We start from the raw sequence: 19908 nt of genomic DNA, 5'->3' as shown, positions 1-19908 counted from the left end.
GGCCACAGGTCTTAACTGTGGAGTAAGCTGAACAGGTAATGCTGTGAAGCGATGAACTGCGGAGAGCAAAAGCACTGAGATCCACACAGGTGTATAATTCTGGAACAGGACTGATGATGAGCGATGCTCTGCAGTGAGGCCACGGACTGTGGAATAAGCTGAACAGGTAATGCTGTGAAGCGATGAACTGCGGAGAGCAAAAGCACTGAGATCCACACAGGTGTATAATTCTGGAACAGGACTGATGATGAGCGATACTGTAGCAGATGAACAAACTGCCTAGGAGATACTTCCTATCAGGTAGGGAGACCTGATGAACTGACACCCATAGAAATCAGGAGGACAATTATAAAGGGAACTGGCTGGTGATCCTCCTATCACTGTGGAATCCATGTATACAACGCTCAGAGTGGAACTAAACCGGTGTGAATCATGATACATCTTTAGGAGGGGTCCCGTGTCACAAAATCGTATACAATGTTTCTATTTTTGCCCTCCTACCAAGTTTCTAGTATAAAACGTTCTTCAATCTTCAAATCCTCTTCTCCACCCAGCACTGATGAACTCTCCCCAATGAAATGTAGATGACCTAAGCAGAACATTTAATTGAAAGAGAAATTGCCCCCATTCATCAAAGCTCTGAAATACACCATACACCAACTTCTCAGCTACTTATTAACCTTCCCAAGCCCACACTATCTTTCAGGTATAGCATGTGGAACATGTAATATTTCAGAAAATACCTCCTTGGGGTGCTTGTTTTAAGTTTACAGCCATTTTGTGGGACCATTCACCTAGCTATCTGTATATTTTTGATTAGCACCATTGTGTACCATAATTACTAGGTTCTTCACATCACCTCCAAATAATCTGTCAAAGTGACCTACAATATAACAAACCCAAGTACCTGGGAGTCAAAAAGGTGTTCAGTCTTCATAGATTGATGATGGATTAAAATATATGTGTAATTGATGCTATAGTCCCATGTCTGGCATTCACCAGCCTCTTGTTTCCATACTCTCTTGAGTAGTCATCTCCCTGAATTCTAGAGCAAGTAGCATTGCTACTCTTAAACTTTCACCCTATATCAGCAAATCGGCATATTTATCGGCATGTGTCAGTGAACGCATACAGTGAACTTTAAAGTTTGAAAACAGTAGTGTTCTCAGTTTGTATTAACAATATTTTAAATACTTTTATTATTTAAATATTATATTTAAATAGTGCTTAAAAGTAAATATATTTTAAAATATTTTTTTTTATGCTAATGGCGAATGCAAAACATGAACCGCTATCCTCGAACATGAACAGTGAATGGTGAACTTATATGTGATCAGTGAAAATCAAACATGATCACTTAAGTTAACACCGAAACTGAAACTTGATTAGCGAGCATGATATGCGAACAGCAAACATGAGTTGCAAATTTGGAACTGGAATTTTAGGTCACAAGCCTTTTGACAGTGTACTGCCAACATGTTTGTGGCAATTAAGCTGGTGAAAATTGGCTGAATATCAAACCGGCTCAAAATTTTCGAGTAACTCTATTTGTCACCCAAATACCTCAGGATCCTCTTTTCCGAAGTCTCCACTGCTTTCTGCACTGGCTCATACCAATGTCTGCTGAATGAACACTATTATTATTATTGTTTATTTATAAGGTGCCACAAAATTTCTGCAGCGCTGAACAGAATACGAGACATTAGAGTCTACACCATACTCCTCTCTATGTTGGCAATGGATTGCAGAGTTGACAGTTGCTCATTTAGATCCCGAATCTGGACTTCAAAAATAGCACTTTGCACAATTCTTTCACAGCAGCATTTACCCTCAAATGACTGCTACCGAAGGACATTCTTAGCCGAAGATATAAATTAGGAGGCATTATCAATCTTAGAAAGCACAATGCCTGTGACAATTAAGGTTAAGTACAATCAAATTAGACCCTAAATATTAATCAATTAATGCAGTATGAATGTGTGAAAATACTAGTGAGTATTAATACAATAGTTCAGAATAATGCAATACAAATGTGTTAATAGACAACTTAATAATCATACATTTATACAGTACTTTTATCCAATGCAGAATAAGTCAATGAGCACAAAACCAAACCACAACCTTTTGCAAAAATGATCAAGAAAAAGATGTATATCCCTTGCCTTGCTTCTTGCTTGTATTGAACTATAACTTTGCATTAAACATTGCACTTCATAAGGTTTCAAAATATACTTAATCCAAATTCATACTATGTACTTATGTTAAAATATGTATTATATGCAGGTACTAGATAGTTACAACGAAACACAAATTCTTTATATAGGTCAGAAACCTTGCATGCTAAAGTTATGCTCATAAAATATGATGTTATGATATAATAATACTAACTTTGTACTACTTGATTCTTGTTAGGTGCGGGATATGATGATGAAACAAGCAAATTGGAGAAGGCAGATGACGCTATTCCACCTGGACAAGTATACACATACATTTGGAACGTTCCAGAAAACTATGGACCTACTGACTCGGACCCTCTCTGTATAACCTCTGCTTATTACTCTCACAGCAATTCCTCTTATGACATAAATTCTGGATTGGTGGGTGCTATTCTCATCTGTAAGCCAGGTAATATATATATTTTACTTTTATTTTAGATTTTTTTTTTTTACTAACATTGTTTAAAGATACTAATGTGCACTAAAACCATAGCAACCTATCAGATATTTGCTTTAAGTCTGCAACTTGCACTAAACTGCTAAAAGATATACGGAGCTGTGAGCAATGTTAGTAAATATACCTCAGTGTATTCATTAGAGATAGAAACTGTAAACTGTTAAAACAAATGAAGGCTGTAATGGAAAGATGTGACTGTTATTGCTTGAAGTGAATACTTATAGTTTCACTTAAACTCAGGTTTGACTATACAATTATGCAATATAGACACAGGGAAGGAATGATAACAGACACAGAGGTAATGATTAATTGTCAACATTTACTTAACTTCAATTACAGGTTAACAAGCAAGTACAAGCGTCCATAATCAGTGTAGGATTTCCCAGATAGCTAGTCTCACCACAATAATCCCAGACATTTCAAGACCTTTATTGTCATTAAAACTGGTGTTTTATATTGTTGACAAGACCCCATAATGATAAACAATAAAAGGCAGTATTACAATACTTAAGTTTAAAAGTTATGATCATTGATTTATAATCATTACACATAATGGTAGAAGGCAGCAGCACTACAGAGTAAAAGTTATAACAAGAGTTTCTCAGTTTTTTTTTATTTTTTATAAAGAACACAAAACACCACCAGATGAAGCACTCAGTAGGTGTTATCATGTCCTGTCCTTGTATTCAAAGTATAAACATGATGTTTTGGTAAACTTGTCTCTGTTTCTAAAACTGACAATGTTCAAGGAGAACATCTATTTTAAAAACATTTATTTTAAAAAGACCTGCACCTATTTGCATGTCCTCTAAAATCTGTAATCAGCATTTAGAGTGTCATAATGTGCCTGATCAGCATGACGATGTCTCTATGGAAGAGAGGAACCAGAAAAAAACAACCACCTTCCTCTTCTCTTCTTGGTCCACCTGGGCAGGGTAATTGTTGCCAAATATCAAGACCCAGGAGTAACTTTCTACCACATCAGTGTTCCCACTATATTTTGGGAAAGAGTCGATGAAGCCTTTAACCCATTAAACTAATATAGAATAAATAAGTAAATAAAAAACAATTTAAAAAATAAATTGCAATGAAATACAATACTTTTCCCACTTTATTAAAAAAGATGTAGTTAAAGAATGTAGTGCAATGGGAATCTTCTTTCTTCATAATCCAGTGGGACTAAAAAAAAAAAACCTCCCTACATTATGATAACTGCTCCCAAGGGGCAACCAGTGGTGATTGAATGCAAGTCACAAGCATTTTACCTACAAGTTAGTGGGAACCAGCCCAGGCTGTATAGAGCTAGTGCTGGCTATGAATTTTATGGGGAAGCACACACAATTTAAAAGAAAATTTATGATTCATGAGGTCGGATGCACAAGTCATCAGCAAAAATGTGTAACCTTCCACCAGGCTTGTGGACGTGCAAAAAATATACCCCCTTAAAGGCGCTTTTACAGATACTTGAAACTCTAAATAGGGTGAATCTCTCAGGTGCTTACCTTGTGTGTTCATGTCCTTAATGTACTCTATCTGTACATGAATGCTTCATTATGCCTAGAGGCAGCAACTACAAGATGCATGTTACTGTTAAATTTTATGTCACACAAAAAGGACTTACTTCCACTTCTAAATGTGGCCCTATATATTTATTGTGGGATTTTCACCTAAAAGCTACCATAATATCTGTGCAGCATCACACTCTCCTCTAAAACATACTCATTGAACATATCTTTAACTCATAAAGAACTGACACTGACACTTGTATGGATGTAGATTGGCCACAGCATCTATTGATTACATAAATGAACAAAGCAGCTAGCCTCACATACTTAGTGTATATATATAATATATTTATAAACATATCTACATAATTCGCATACCCCCCCATTATTTGATTTTACCTCAATTAAATATTTTTCTCCACCACAATCGAACTACCTAAAGTTGGGGCCCCAGAGATCTTTTGCTACCACCGACAATCTACCCCCAGAACCTATAAATCTGCTGATGAGGACAGCCACACCAAACCACCATCCCAGGAGATCCTGGAATCTTGGGATGAGATCTACCACTGGACCTTACTAACATCAGGGTAACCCACGTAAACTAAGCTTCTTTGGGACCCATGCATTTTTGACTCCATCCTGAATCTCTGTATATCATATATCCATATCAACTACTAAAAAGACATGCAACCCCACCTTGCAATTACATTGTTACGGACTTACCTTATCCCCGCCGCTCCGTCCAGCCGCACTTCCGCATTCAGGACCATGTGACCGCACCCGGAGGCGGTCACATGACCACAACCTAGAGGCGGGGATTTTGAATCCCCTTCTGCATAAAAACCTCACTCTGACACTCGCTGAGTGTCAGAGCAACACTTACCTGTCCCTGGCTCCTGCTCTTCGTGGATTGCAGTGTCTTCCTGTTCCTGTGTCTCCTGTGTGCTGATCTCTGCCTGTTTGACTTCCCTGGCTCTCTATTCCCTGTGTACCGACCCGGCTTGCTGACCATTCTCCTATTCTTGTGACCCGTGTACCGAACCTGGCTTGTTGACTCCGAGTTGCCTTCTGATTCTGCCTGACTCCATTCCTGTGTACCGAACCGGCTCGTTGACTCCGCTACCACCGCTTCACTCCGCTGTACTACATCTTGAGGCGAACCTGGGGACCGCGACCTGCGACTCCTGGCAGCGAAGCCCACCCCGCCTTGCGGCGGTTCTTGGTGAACACCGGGGAGATCGTTAGACTCCGCACCTCAGGTAAGCCAGCGCTAATCAAGATTAGTAATATAGTATCCAGAATCTGTTACAGTTTGCTCTGACCATGGATACCACAGCTAAAGATCTGTTGGAGCATTTAGTAGGAAGGATGGATAAACAAGAAGCTAACCAAGAGCAACTTTTAAAATTCCTCAATAGTCTATCCACTCGCTTGGATGTTGTCCAGAACACCCTAGTGGCTGGTGGATCACCTGGGCCGGCAGTGGCCCCTGTACCTCAGGCCGCAGCAGCAGCTTCTTCCTCGCAGCTACGGTTGCCTAACCCACCTAAGTTCGATGGAGACCCTAAAAATTGCAGAGGTTTTTTAAATCAATGCTCCATACAATTCGAGCTTCTACCTGGGAACTTCCCCTCCGGAAAAACGAAAGTGGCCTATGTGATTTCGTTATTGTCCGGTCAAGCTTTAGCATGGGCTTCCCCCTTGTGGGAGAGGGACGACCCCATTCTACATAACTTCAACCTCTTCTTGTCCACCTTCAAGAAAATATTTGATGAGCCAGGAAGGGTGTCCAATGCCGCTTCCGGCTTACTACGTCTCCGCCAGGGAAACCAGTCTGTGGGGCAGTATGCGGTCCTCTTCAGAACCATGGCGTCTGAACTTCGCTGGAACGATGAGGCTCTAGTAGCTACATTCTGGCAGGGCCTTTCAGACCGAATCAAAGACGAGTTGGTATCCCAGGAACTCCCTACGTCTTTGGACGACATTATCTCCCTCTGTGTCAAAGTTGATTTGCGTTTCAAGGAACGTAATTCTGAGAAGGAACAGTCGCGGCGTAGCATGATTCGCTTAGCCCCCAACTTCCAAACCCCTGTTCTTCCCCCTGAAGAGCCCATGCAACTTGGGAGGACCCGCTTATCAGCCGAAGAGAGGGAGAGGAGATTTCGGAACAAGCTGTGTTTATATTGTGGAGAGAGTGGCCATCTTCTGAGTTCTTGTCCCAAACGCTCGGGAAACGACAGGGCCTAACGAGTTCTGGAGCTGTGTCGTTGGGCCTCTTTTCTCAGTGTCAGTCAGTTCCCAATAGTAATGATTGCCTGTCTATTCCCATTTCCCTTCAGTTAGGACAAAAGACCTTCCCGCAGTCGGCTCTTCTAGATTCCGGAGCCGCAGGAAATTTCATTTCCGCCACAGTAGTTAAACAATTCGCTATTCCCACACAAGCCTTGGAACAACCCATCTCTCTGATGGCCATTGATGGGGGAAGAATCCCTGAGGGGTCCATCCTGGTACGCACTATTCCCCTTCTACTTCAGATAGGAGCACTTCATCGGGAGAAGATTTCTTTTTTAGTAATACAAAGATCTACCAACCCAGTCATCTTAGGACTTCCTTGGTTTCGTGCCCACTCTCCCACCTTGGACTGGAAATCTGGTCACATATTGTCCTGGGGACAGTCCTGCTTCTCTCGCTGCCTACAGAGAGTGGTTCCCCCGAATAGTCCCAGACGTACCCAAGAATTTCCTGTGACTCTCCTGCCTGAGCCATACCAAACCTTCTCTGATGTTTTCTGTCAACAAGAGGCCACTAGACTTCCCCCTCACAGAATCTGGGACTGTGGCATTGATCTGATACCTGGTAAACCCATTCCCAGGGGCCGTGTTTACCCCCTTTCCCTCCCGGAATCTAAGGCTATGGAGGAGTACATCCAAGAAAACCTAAACAGGGGCTTCATCCGCAAGTCTGCCTCCCCAGCTGGGGCTGGCTTCTTCTTCGTAAAAAAGAAAGATGGGGGCCTCCGCCCTTGCATTGATTACAGAGGCCTGAATGCCATTACCGTTAAAAATCGGTATCCACTGCCACTGATTTCTGAACTATTCGACCGGATCAAGGGTGCCACCATCTTTTCTAAACTTGACCTCAGAGGAGCGTATAACCTTATACGCATTAAGGAGGGGGATGAATGGAAGACGGCGTTTAACACCCGAGACGGCCACTTTGAATATCTGGTCATGCCTTTCGGGCTATGCAATGCCCCAGCCATATTTCAGAGCTTTATGAATGAGCTGTTTCAAGACCTCTTGTACCAATCTGTAGTCATCTACTTGGACGACATTCTCATCTTTTCTCAAGATCTAGCATCTCATCGTACTCATGTATTGGAGGTCCTCTCTCGTATCCGAAGAAATCAGTTATTTTGCAAATTGGAGAAATGCACCTTCGAGCAGAAACAAATTCCCTTCCTGGGATATATTATTTCGGGCACCGGTCTACAGATGGATCCCACAAAATTGAAAGCCATACTTGACTGGCCCCAACCTTCAGGCCTTAAAGCCACTCAACGCTTCCTAGGATTCTCCAACTATTATCGTCAATTTATCAAGGGGTACTCCTCTCTCGTGGCTCCCATCACAGCATTGACCCGCAAATCTGCTGATGCTGGTATTTGGTCCTCTGAGGCTATCCAAGCCTTCATATTATTAAAGTCTCTCTTTTCATCCGCACCCATTCTTCAACAGCCAGATTGTTCTCGTCCCTTTGTCCTGGAGGTAGACGCCTCTTCTGTTGGCACAGGAGCCGTACTATCACAGCGAGGTCCTTCTGGGAAACTTCATCCCTGCGGATTCTTTTCCCGTCGCTTTTTACCTGCTGAGAGGAATTATGGGATTGGCGACAAAGAGCTCCTGGCCATCAAATTGGCTCTCTCCGAATGGAGACATTTACTAGAAGGAGCGCAATTCCCTATCACCATATATACCGACCATAAGAATTTGCTTTACTTACGCACTGCCCGATGTCTAAATCCTCGTCAAGCAAGGTGGTCCTTATTCTTCTCACGCTTTGATTTCAACATCACTTTTCACTCAGGATCTAAGAACACGAAAGCAGACGCCTTATCTCGCTCTTTTGATCCAGCTGACATGGAATCCTCGGAAGATAAGAAATTCATTGTAAATCCATGTCAAGTATTGGCAGCTACACACCTGAAAAAGGGTTGTCCTCCAGGCAAAACATTCATCTTGCCACATCTACGCACCCGGCTCCTTCACTGGGCTCATCACTCACTCTTCTCTGGGCATGCTGGCATTCGCAAGACCTGGGATTTATTGTCCCGAAGCTACTGGTGGCCTTCCTTGCTGGAGGATGTGAAGAGATTTGTTGCTGCTTGTTCCAAATGTGCTCAACACAAGACCTCTAGAAAGAAGCCTTATGGATGCTTGCTCCCATTACCCATTCCTGATTACCCTTGGTCACAGATCTCCATGGATTTTATCACGGACCTTCCCCCTTCCAAATCCTGTACTGTAGTGCTTGTGGTCACGGATCGCTTCTCTAAAACAGCCCACTTTATTGCTCTCAAAGGCCTTCCTTCTTCCTCCTCCTTAGCCGATATTTTTATTAAAGAAATATTTCGCCTCCATGGCTGTCCTCAACATATTGTCTCCGATAGGGGATCACAATTCATATCAAAATTTTGGCGGTCTTTTTGCAATAAATCCGGGATCAAGCTTGACTTCTCTTCCGCATATCATCCCCAGTCCAATGGGGCTACTGAGAGAACCAACCAAGAATTAGAGAAGTTTCTAAGAATATTTATCTCTAGTAACCAAGACAACTGGGTGGACCTTCTCCCTTGGGCCGAGTTCGCCCATAACAACCATTTTCATGAGGCCATCTCTAACTCCCCCTTTTTTGTCCTGTATGGCTGCCATCCTAGACTACCCACCTTCTCTCAAGTCTCATCTTCTGAAGTTCCAGCAGTGGACTCTCTGGTTCGTAACTTCTCTGATATTTGGGAACAAACCAAGACAAACTTAAAACAAGCAACTACTCGTTCCAAAAAATTCTACGATAAAAGGAGAAGAATGACTCCAAGTTTTGCAGTTGGTGACAGGGTATGGCTATCCACCCAGAACATTCGTTTAAAGGTTCCCAGTAAAAAATTTGCTCCCAAGTTTATTGGCCCATTTGCTATATCTGAGATTATTAATCCCGTAGCCTTTAGATTGAGTCTGCCTCCCTCCTTACGCATACCCAATGTCTTCCATGTCTCCTTGTTAAAACCGATGGTAACCAACAGATTCTCCACCTCATCCAGAACTCCTCCTCCTGCTGTGGATCGGGATCAAGTGGAATACGAGATTAAAACTATCCTAGATTCTCGTAAAGTTCAAGGTGCCATACAGTTCTTGGTGGATTGGAAGGGTTACGGCCCTGAGGAGCGCTCATGGGTAAGAGCCATTGACCTACATGCTCCCCGTCTACTTAAATCCTTCCATAAAAAATTTCCTTTGAAACCCTATTAGGTGTTCGGAGTCCACCTTTATGGCAGGGGGTACTGTTACGGACTTACCTTATCCCCGCCGCTCCGTCCAGCCGCACTTCCGCATTCAGGACCATGTGACCGCACCCGGAGGCGGTCACATGACCACAACCTAGAGGCGGGGATTTTGAATCCCCTTCTGCATAAAAACCTCACTCTGACACTCGCTGAGTGTCAGAGCAACACTTACCTGTCCCTGGCTCCTGCTCTTCGTGGATTGCAGTGTCTTCCTGTTCCTGTGTCTCCTGTGTGCTGATCTCTGCCTGTTTGACTTCCCTGGCTCTCTATTCCCTGTGTACCGACCCGGCTTGCTGACCATTCTCCTATTCTTGTGACCCGTGTACCGAACCTGGCTTGTTGACTCCGAGTTGCCTTCTGATTCTGCCTGACTCCATTCCTGTGTACCGAACCGGCTCGTTGACTCCGCTACCACCGCTTCACTCCGCTGTACTACATCTTGAGGCGAACCTGGGGACCGCGACCTGCGACTCCTGGCAGCGAAGCCCACCCCGCCTTGCGGCGGTTCTTGGTGAACACCGGGGAGATCGTTAGACTCCGCACCTCAGGTAAGCCAGCGCTAATCAAGATTAGTAATATAGTATCCAGAATCTGTTACATACATATGATGTTATTTGCCAAAAAGTCTTGATTAGCTGAATTGAGCATGCTGTCAGCATCTCCTTGACACCATCTCTGATCACACCATTATTTTATTAGGAAACACTAAACATAAGAGCAACATAATATTAACCAAGTTTTTCATTGGTGTCACTCCCAAATATGTTTCCCACACATAAATTACTAATAATCCCTTCCCCACCCACATATATTACTAATACATGGGGCACACTGTCACCCTCTGCATGCCTGCAATGTTTTGGCGTGACACAGTAGGCTATCCACTTGACTACTGCCTCTCCTCTTACCATCTCCAGTTGCTTCCTAGTTGGCCAGAAGCAGAATAAACAAAACAGAACATAACATCAAATAACCACTTTCTTATGTGTATAACGTAACACCTCTATGGGCTGCAAATAATAAACTACATTTCCCCCAAGAAATCTCATTAGTTTCACAACCAGCAAAGGAATGGGTTCTCTACTTTACGGTAAGGGCAGTCAATATAAGAAATTTACTGGCAGGGAAGGCTGTGATAACAGATTCAATTGATATGTTTAAGAAAGGGTTAGACAATTTTTTAGCGAAAAAGGGTATCCGTGGTTACGACCGTTAATTAAAATGAAGTATAATAATGTATTCAGGGAGAAATAGGACTGTGGTATTGGGTCAGAAAATATTTCCTTCCCCCCATTGAAACAGATTGGAAGTTGCTTTATCTGGATCAATTTCAAATATAAGAGAGGGATCACAGGAGATCCAGAATAGGTTGAACTTGATGGACTTGTGACTTTTTTTTAATCTCATCAACTTTGTTATGTATATTACTATTACCTCATTCATTTATCTTCGTCAATTTACTACAACCCAGCCAGGGCATCCCCATTCATGCTTGTCAAGTTCTTACTATGTAAACCTCTAATTAACTACATATATTTTTTTAATCATATTTCATAAGTATCACTGGGTATACTAATCCAAGCTGTATATTTGTTTTAAGAAAGTGAAATTATTACCACCTCCTTTTTTATAACAACAATTGGGGCCTCACATGAGATCTAAACAGACTTGATTCCAATCTTTCAATTCACATAATCACTTCATCACTTAGGGCCTGATTCATTAAGGATCTTAACTTGAGAAACTTCTTATTTCAGTCTCCTGGACAAAACCATGTTACAATGCAAGGGGTGCAAATTAGTATTCTGTTTTGCACACAAGTTAAATACTGACTGTTTTTTCATGTCAGATGAAATAGCAGCTCTGAGTGGTAGTGATGTGAGAACTGAAGCTGTCACGATGAAGTACACGAGATGATAATAGAGGTACTGGAGCAGCGATAGTTCAACACGGCCAGAGACTGAGAGCAGGCTGGATTAGCGGAGGTAACCCGTGGTAACAGCTGATGAGTCACAGGTGTAGTAGCGGCTCTGAGTGGTAGAGATAAGAGAACCGGAGCTGTCACAATGAAGTACACTAGAGATGATAAGTGAGGTACTAGAGCAGCGAAGGTTCAACACGGCCAGAGATTGAGAGCAGGCTGGATTAGCGGAGGTAACCCGTGGGAAAAGCTGATGAGTCACAGATTGTCACGGACTTACCTGATCCCCGCCGCTCCGTCCAGCCGCACTTCCGCATTCAGGACCATGTGACCGCACCCGGAGGCGGTCACATGACCACAACCCTAGAGGCGGGGATTTTGAATCCCCTTCAGTATAAAAACCTCACTCTGACACTCGCTGAGTGTCAGAGCAACACTTACCTGTTCTTGGCTCCTGCTCTTCGTGGATTGCAGTGTCTTCCAGTTTCCAGTGTCTCCTGTGTGCTGATCTCTGCCTATTTGACTTCCCTGGCTCTCCTATCCCTGTGTACCGACCCGGCTTGCTGACCATTCTCCTATTCTTGTGACCCGTGTACCGAACCTGGCTTGTTGACTCCGAGTTGCCTTCTGATTCTGCCTGACTCCATTCCTGTGTACCGAACCGGCTTGTTGACTTCGCTACCACCGCTTCACTCCGCTGTACTACATCTTGAGGCGCACCTGGGGACCGCGACCTGCGACTCCTGGCAGCGAAGCCCACCCCGCCTTGGGGCGGTTCTTGGTGAACACCGGGGAGATCGCTAGACTCCGCACCTCAGGTAAGCCAGTGTGCTAATCAAGATTAGTAATATAGTATCCAGAATCTGTTACAGTTTGCTCTGACCATGGATACCACAGCTAAAGATCTGTTGGAGCATTTAGTAGGAAGGATGGATAAGCAAGAAGCTAACCAAGAGCAACTTTTAAAATTCCTCAATAGTCTATCCACTCGGTTGGATGTTGTCCAGAACACCCTAGTGGCTGGTGGATCACCTGGGCCGGCAGTGGCCCCTGTACCTCAGGCCGCAGCAGCAGCTTCTTCCTCGCAGCTACGGTTACCTAACCCACCCAAGTTCGATGGAGACCCTAAAAATTGCAGAGGATTTTTAAATCAATGCTCCATACAATTCGAGCTTCTACCTGGGAACTTCCCCTCCGGAAAAACGAAAGTGGCCTATGTGATTTCGTTATTGTCCGGTCAAGCTTTAGCATGGGCTTCCCCCTTATGGGAGAGGGACGACCCCATTCTACATAACTTCAACCTCTTCTTGTCCACCTTCAAGAAAATATTTGATGAGCCAGGAAGGGTGTCCAATGCCGCTTCCGGCTTACTACGTCTCCGCCAGGGAAACCAGTCTGTGGGGCAGTATGCGGTCCACTTTAGAACCATGGCCTCTGAACTTCGCTGGAACGATGAGGCCCTAGTAGCTACATTCTGGCAGGGCCTTTCAGACCGAATCAAAGACGAGTTGGTATCCCAGGAACTTCCTACGTCTTTGGACGAAATTATCTCCCTCTGTGTCAAAGTTGATTTGCGGTTCAAGGAACGTAATTCCGAGAAACAACAGTCGCGGCGTAGTATGATTCGCTTGGCCCCCAACTTCCAAACCCCTGTTCTTCCCCCTGAAGAGCCCATGCAACTTGGGAGGACCCGCCTATCAGCCGAAGAGAGGGAGAGGAGATTTCGGAACAAGTTGTGTTTATATTGTGGAGAGAGTGGCCATCTTCTGAGTTCTTGTCCCAAACGCTCGGGAAACGACAGGGCCTAACGAGTTCTGGAGCTGTATCGTTGGGCCTCTTTTCTCAGTGTCAGTCAGTTCCCAATAGTAATGATTGCCTGTCTATTCCCATTTCCCTTCAGTTAGGACAAAAGACCTTCCCGCAGTCGGCTCTTCTAGATTCCGGAGCCGCAGGAAATTTCATTTCTGCCACAGTAGTTAAACAATTCGCTATTCCCACACAAGCCTTGGAACAACCCATCTCTCTGATGGCCATTGATGTGGGAAGAATCCCTGAGGGGTCCATCCTGGTACGCACTATTCCTCTTCTACTTCAGATAGGAGCACTTCATCGGGAGAAGATTTCTTTTCTAGTAATACAGAGATCTACCAACCCAGTCATCCTAGGACTTCCTTGGCTTCGTGTCCACTCTCCCACGTTGGACTGGAAATCTGGTCACATATTGTCCTGGGGACAGTCCTGCTTCTCTCGCTGCCTACAGAGAGTGGTTCCTCCGAATAGTCCCAGACGTTCCCAAGAATTTCCTGTGACTCTCCTGCCTGAGCCATACCAAACCTTCTCTGATGTTTTTTGTCAACAAGAGGCCACTAGACTTCCCCCTCACAGAATCTGGGACTGTGGCATTGATCTGATACCTGGTAAACCCATTCCCAGGGGCCGGGTTTACCCCCTTTCCCTCCCGGAGTCTAAGGCTATGGAGGAGTACATCCAAGAAAATCTAAACAGGGGCTTTATCCGCAAGTCTGCCTCCCCAGCTGGGGCTGGCTTCTTCTTCGTAAAAAAGAAAGATGGGGGCCTCCGCCCTTGCATTGATTACAGAGGCCTGAATGCCATTACCATTAAAAATCGGTATCCACTGCCACTGATTTCTGAATTATTTGACCGGATTAAGGGTGCCACCATCTTTTCTAAACTTGACCTCAGAGGAGCGTATAACCTTATACGCATTAAGGAGGGGGATGAATGGAAGACGGCGTTTAACACCCGAGAGGGCCACTTTGAATATCTGGTCATGCCTTTCGGGCTATGCAATGCCCCAGCCATATTTCAGAGCTTTATGAATGAGCTGTTTCAAGACCTCTTGTACCAATCTGTAGTCATCTACTTGGATGACATTCTCATCTTTTCTCAAGATCTAGCATCTCATCGTACTCATGTATTGGAGGTCCTCTCTCGTATCCGAAAAAATCAGTTATTTTGCAAATTGGAGAAATGCACCTTCGAGCAGAGACAAATTCCCTTCCTGGGATATATTATTTCGGGCACCGGTCTACAGATGGATCCCACAAAATTGAAAGCCATACTTGACTGGCCCCAACCTTCGGGCCTTAAGGCCACTCAACGCTTCCTAGGATTCTCCAACTATTATCGTCAATTTATCAAGGGGTACTCCTCTCTCGTGGCTCCCATCACAGCATTGACCTGCAAATCTGCTGATGCTGGTATTTGGTCCTCTGAGGCTATCCAAGCCTTTATATTATTAAAGTCTCTCTTTTCATCTGCACCCATTCTTCAACAGCCAGATTGTTCTCGTCCTTTTGTCCTGGAGGTAGATGCCTCTTCTGTTGGCACAGGAGCCGTACTATCACAGCGAGGTCCTTCTGGAAAACTTCATCCCTGCGGATTCTTTTCCCGTCGCTTTTTACCTGCTGAGAGGAATTATGGGATTGGCGACAAAGAGCTCCTGGCCATCAAGTTGGCTCTCTCCGAATGGAGACATTTACTAGAAGGAGCGCAATTCCCTATCACCATATATACCGACCATAAGAATTTGCTTAACTTACGCACTGCTCGATGTCTAAACCCTCGACAAGCAAGGTGGTCCTTATTCTTCTCACGCTTTGATTTCAACATCACTTTTCACTCGGGATCTAAGAATACGAAGGCAGACGCCTTATCTCGCTCTTTTGATCCAGCTGACATGGAATCCTCGGAAGATAAGAAATTCATTGTAAATCCATGTCAAGTATTGGCAGCTACACACCTGAAAAAGGGTTGTCCTCCAGGCAAAACATTCATCTTGCCACATCTACGCACCCGGCTCCTTCACTGGGCTCATCACTCACTCTTCTCTGGGCATGCCGGCATTCGCAAGACCTGGGACTTATTGTCCCGAAGCTACTGGTGGCCTTCCTTGCTGGAGGATGTGAAGAGATTTGTTGCTGCTTGTTCCAAATGTGCTCAACACAAGACCTCTAGGAAGAAGCCTTATGGATGCTTGCTCCCATTACCCATTCCTGATTACCCTTGGTCACAGATCTCCATGGATTTTATCACGGACCTTCCCCCTTCCAAATCCTGTACTGTAGTGCTTGTGGTCACGGATCGCTTCTCTAAAACAGCCCACTTTATTGCTCTCAAAGGCCTTCCTTCTTCCTCCTCCTTAGCCGATATTTTTATTAAAGAAATATTTCGCCTCCATGGCTGTCCTCAACATATTGTCTCCAATAGGGGATCACAATTCATATCAAAATTTTGGCGGTCTTTTTGCAATAAATCCGGGATCAAGCTTGACTTCTCTTCCGCATATCATCCCCAGTCCAATGGGGCTACTGAGAGAACCAACCAAGAATTAGAGAAGTTTCTAAGAATATTTATCTCTAGTAACCAAGACAACTGGGTGGACCTTCTCCCTTGGGCCGAGTTCGCCCATAACAACCATTTTCATGAGGCCATCTCTAACTCCCCCTTTTTTGTTCTGTATGGCTGCCATCCTAGACTACCCACCTTCTCTCAAGTCTCATCTTCTGAAGTTCCAGCAGTGGACTCTCTGTTTCGTAACTTCTCTGATATTTGGGAACAAACCAAGACAAATTTAAAGCAAGCAACTACTCGTTCCAAAAAATTCTACGATAAAAGGAGAAGAATGACTCCAAGTTTTGCAGTTGGTGACAGGGTATGGCTATCCACCCAGAACATTCGTTTAAAGGTTCCCAGTAAAAAATTTGCTCCCAAGTTTATTGGCCCATTTGCTATATCTGAGATTATTAATCCCGTAGCCTTAAGATTGAGTCTGCCTCCCTCTTTACGCATACCCAATGTCTTCCATGTCTCCTTGTTAAAACCGATGGTAACCAACAGATTCTCCACCTCATCAAGAACTCCTCCTCCTGCTGTGGATCGGGATCAAGTTGAATACGAGATTAATACTATCCTAGATTCTCATAAAGTTCAGGGTGCCATACAGTTCTTGGTAGATTGGAAGGGTTACGGCCCTGAGGAGCGCTCATGGGTAAGAGCCATTGATCTACATGCTCCCCGTCTACTTAAATCCTTCCATAAAAAATTTCCTTTGAAACCCTATTAGGTGTTCGGAGTCAACCTTTATGGCAGGGGGTACTGTCACGGACTTACCTGATCCCCGCCGCTCCGTCCAGCCACACTTCCGCATTCAGGACCATGTGACCGCACCCGGAGGCGGTCACATGACCACAACCCTAGAGGCGGGGATTTTGAATCCCCTTCAGTATAAAAACCTCACTCTGACACTCGCTGAGTGTCAGAGCAACACTTACCTGTTCCTGGCTCCTGCTCTTCGTGGATTGCAGTGTCTTCCAGTTTCCAGTGTCTCCTGTGTGCTGATCTCTGCCTATTTGACTTCCCTGGCTCTCCTATCCCTGTGTACCGACCCGGCTTGCTGACCATTCTCCTATTCTTGTGACCCGTGTACCAAACCTGGCTTGTTGACTCCGAGTTGCCTTCTGATTCTGCCTGACTCCATTCCTGTGTACCGAACCGGCTTGTTGACTCCGCTACCACCGCTTCACTCCGCTGTACTACATCTTGAGGCGAACCTGGGGACCGCGACCTGCGACTCCTGGCAGCGAAGCCCACCCCGCCTTGCGGCGGTTCTTGGTGAACACCGGGGAGATCGTTAGACTCCGCACCTCAGGTAAGCCAGTGCTAATCAAGATTAGTAATATAGTATCCAGAATCTGTTACACAGATATAGTAGCGACTCTGAGTGGTAGCGATGAGAGAACCGGAGCTGTCACAATGAAGCACACTGGAGATTGTAAGTGAAGTACTGGAGCAGTTAAGGTTCAACATGGCCAGAGATTGAGAGCAGGCTAGAGTAGCAGAGGTAACTCGTGATACCAGCTGAGGAGTCACAGGTGTAATAGCGGCTCTGAGTGGTAGCGATGAGAGAACCGGAGCTGTCACGATGAAGTACACTGGAGATGGTAAGAGAGGTACTGGAACAACGATCATCATCATCCTCATCATCATTTATTTATATAGCGCCATGATTTATATAGCGCCACTAATTCCGCAGCGCTGTACAGAGATCTCATTCACATCCGTCCCTGCCCCATTGGAGCTTACAGTCTAAATTCTCTAACACACACACACAGACTAGGGTCAATTTGAGAGCAGCCAATTAACCTACTAGTATGTTTTTGGAGTGTGGGAGGAAACCGGAGCACCCGGAGGAAACCCACACAAACACGGGGAGAACATACAAACTCCACACAGATAAGGCCATTGTCGGGAATCGAACTCATGACCCCAGTGCTGTGAGGCTGAAGTGCTAACCACTTAGCCACTGTGCTGCCCCAACGATGGTTAGCACAGACCACGAACTGAGAGCAGACTGGAACACAGGCTAACCACAAGGAGAACAGGAACCCGAACCACAGGCTGCAGGAAGTAAACTTGAAGAACAGGCATCAGACAGGTGAATTCAGGAGGTTTAAATAGTGCTCCAGAAGTGCTTAGCCAATGAAAAAGAGGGAGGAGGTCCTGAAGTGCAATAGGCTTGCACCTGCACAGATCTGAATATAGCTGAATGAATGAACTGGAGAATATCTGATGCTGGGACATGGCAGTTTCCAGATGAATGGACTGCAGGTAATGAGACAGGTACTATCTGTGGGACCGGAGCGTTACATGAATCCTTTAGTGGCTAGAAAGGAGGTGGTTTCTTTCTTTTTCTCTGTTAGTATACTTAAGGCCAAAATATCTTTTAGATTGAGTTTTTTTTTATATATATATATGTTCACTAGTTTAGTGGGGAGAATGTCACTTAGTATGGGGTCTTTCTTTAAAATGTCCCAATATTTACAGATGTTAGATCTAATTTTAGTTTCTCCGCTGTTGATTTGGGTGACAAAAGCTGTCATGTTTTCTTTCGTTATACCTTAATAGATCTGCTCTGTTTAAGGCTGTGGTTTTCTCAATAGCTCCTGACACTAGATCGCTCGGATAACCTCTTTGTTTAAATCTATCTGCATAGATGGATAATTGTTCTCTACAGTACTCATTATTGCTGCAGTTCCTCTTTATTCTATAAAATTGAGAATAGGGAATATTGGTCTTCCACTTCTTTAAGTGTGCACTTTTGAAATGCAAATAGCTATTGGTATCTACTGTTTTTATGAATTCTTTGTGGTCATTGTGTTCCCGGTGCTCATTAGAATTAAATCTAGATATTCAACTTGAAAGGGATCGAATTTAACAGTGAATTTGAGATTATAGTCATTTGAGTCAATATACGAGAGCTAAGAAAGCAATCCATATCCCCATTCCATACTAATACGATATCATCTGTGTATCGTTTGTAAATTATGATGTTTTGGAATAATTTATATATTGTAGTTCCCAGCTACCCATAAATAGGTTCACAAACCTGTCTGCAAAAACTGTGCCCATCCTAGAGCCACATATTTGGAGATATAAACTATCCAGAAATCTAAAATAATTATGTGTAAGGATAAACATCATAAATTGGCAAATTAAGTCTTTGTGTTCCATACTTAGTACAGCATCCTGGTTCAAATATTGTCTGCAGGTCTGTACGCCTTTTTGATGTTGCATAGAAGTGTATAATGACTGCACGTCAATTGTAACCCACATGTAATTTGGATCCCATTTAAAATCTTTAAAGATCTCTAGGACGTTTGTGGTATCTTTGAGGAAAGATGTTAGATTATTAACATACTTAAGAAAGATTTCCACATACTCGGATATGTGAGGTTAGGGACTCAATCCCCACCACAATGGGTCTACCCAGGGGGTTGTCAAGGTTTTTATGTATTTTGGGTAAATGGTAAATAATGGGTATTATTGGGTTGTTTATCATCAGGTACTGATATTACTCCTTGTTAATCAATTGTGTATGCAGTCCTTTTGATGGGATCCCTCTGAGGATAGAGACATATTCATCTGTTGGATCATGTTCAAGGGGTCTATATGATTTGAAGTTGCCTAGTAGTCTATTGGCTTCTTTTATATAGTCAAGTCGATTTTGAAGTACTATGAAGACCATCAATGTCTTGTAGATTTAGAGTTGGGTACTGGGAATGGCAAAGGTCTTGTATCATTAATTCTTGGAATATATCTATGTAACTGCTTTTGGATTCCAAAGGATAATATTTAGTTGCTAATTTAAGTTCTGGACTTATTATCAAAATTTGTAATGATGGCCTGGTCTTTCTTTGCAAAATGGCATTTGAGTGTTCTGGTAA

At 43.9% G+C, this 19908-nt stretch overlaps 1 protein-coding gene across 3 annotated transcripts in view; it reads left to right on the top strand.

Annotated features, from left to right (window-relative positions):
- The window catches only part of F8 (coagulation factor VIII), a 515303-nt gene that overhangs the window by 37409 nt on the left and 457986 nt on the right, over nt 1–19908 (top strand). For all 3 annotated transcript variants that reach the window (XM_075184684.1, XM_075184685.1, XM_075184683.1), the window contains exon 4: nt 2413–2625. In XM_075184684.1, the coding sequence (XP_075040785.1) occupies nt 2413–2625 (213 nt within the window). The remainder of the gene's footprint in view (nt 1–2412; nt 2626–19908) is intronic.

This window comes from Mixophyes fleayi, chromosome 9, assembly GCF_038048845.1.
Source record: "Mixophyes fleayi isolate aMixFle1 chromosome 9, aMixFle1.hap1, whole genome shotgun sequence".
In the NCBI taxonomy this organism is placed as follows: Eukaryota; Metazoa; Chordata; class Amphibia; order Anura; family Limnodynastidae; genus Mixophyes; species Mixophyes fleayi.
Note: the sequence above shows the minus strand (reverse complement) of the source record. Positions and strands in the feature narration are given on the sequence as shown.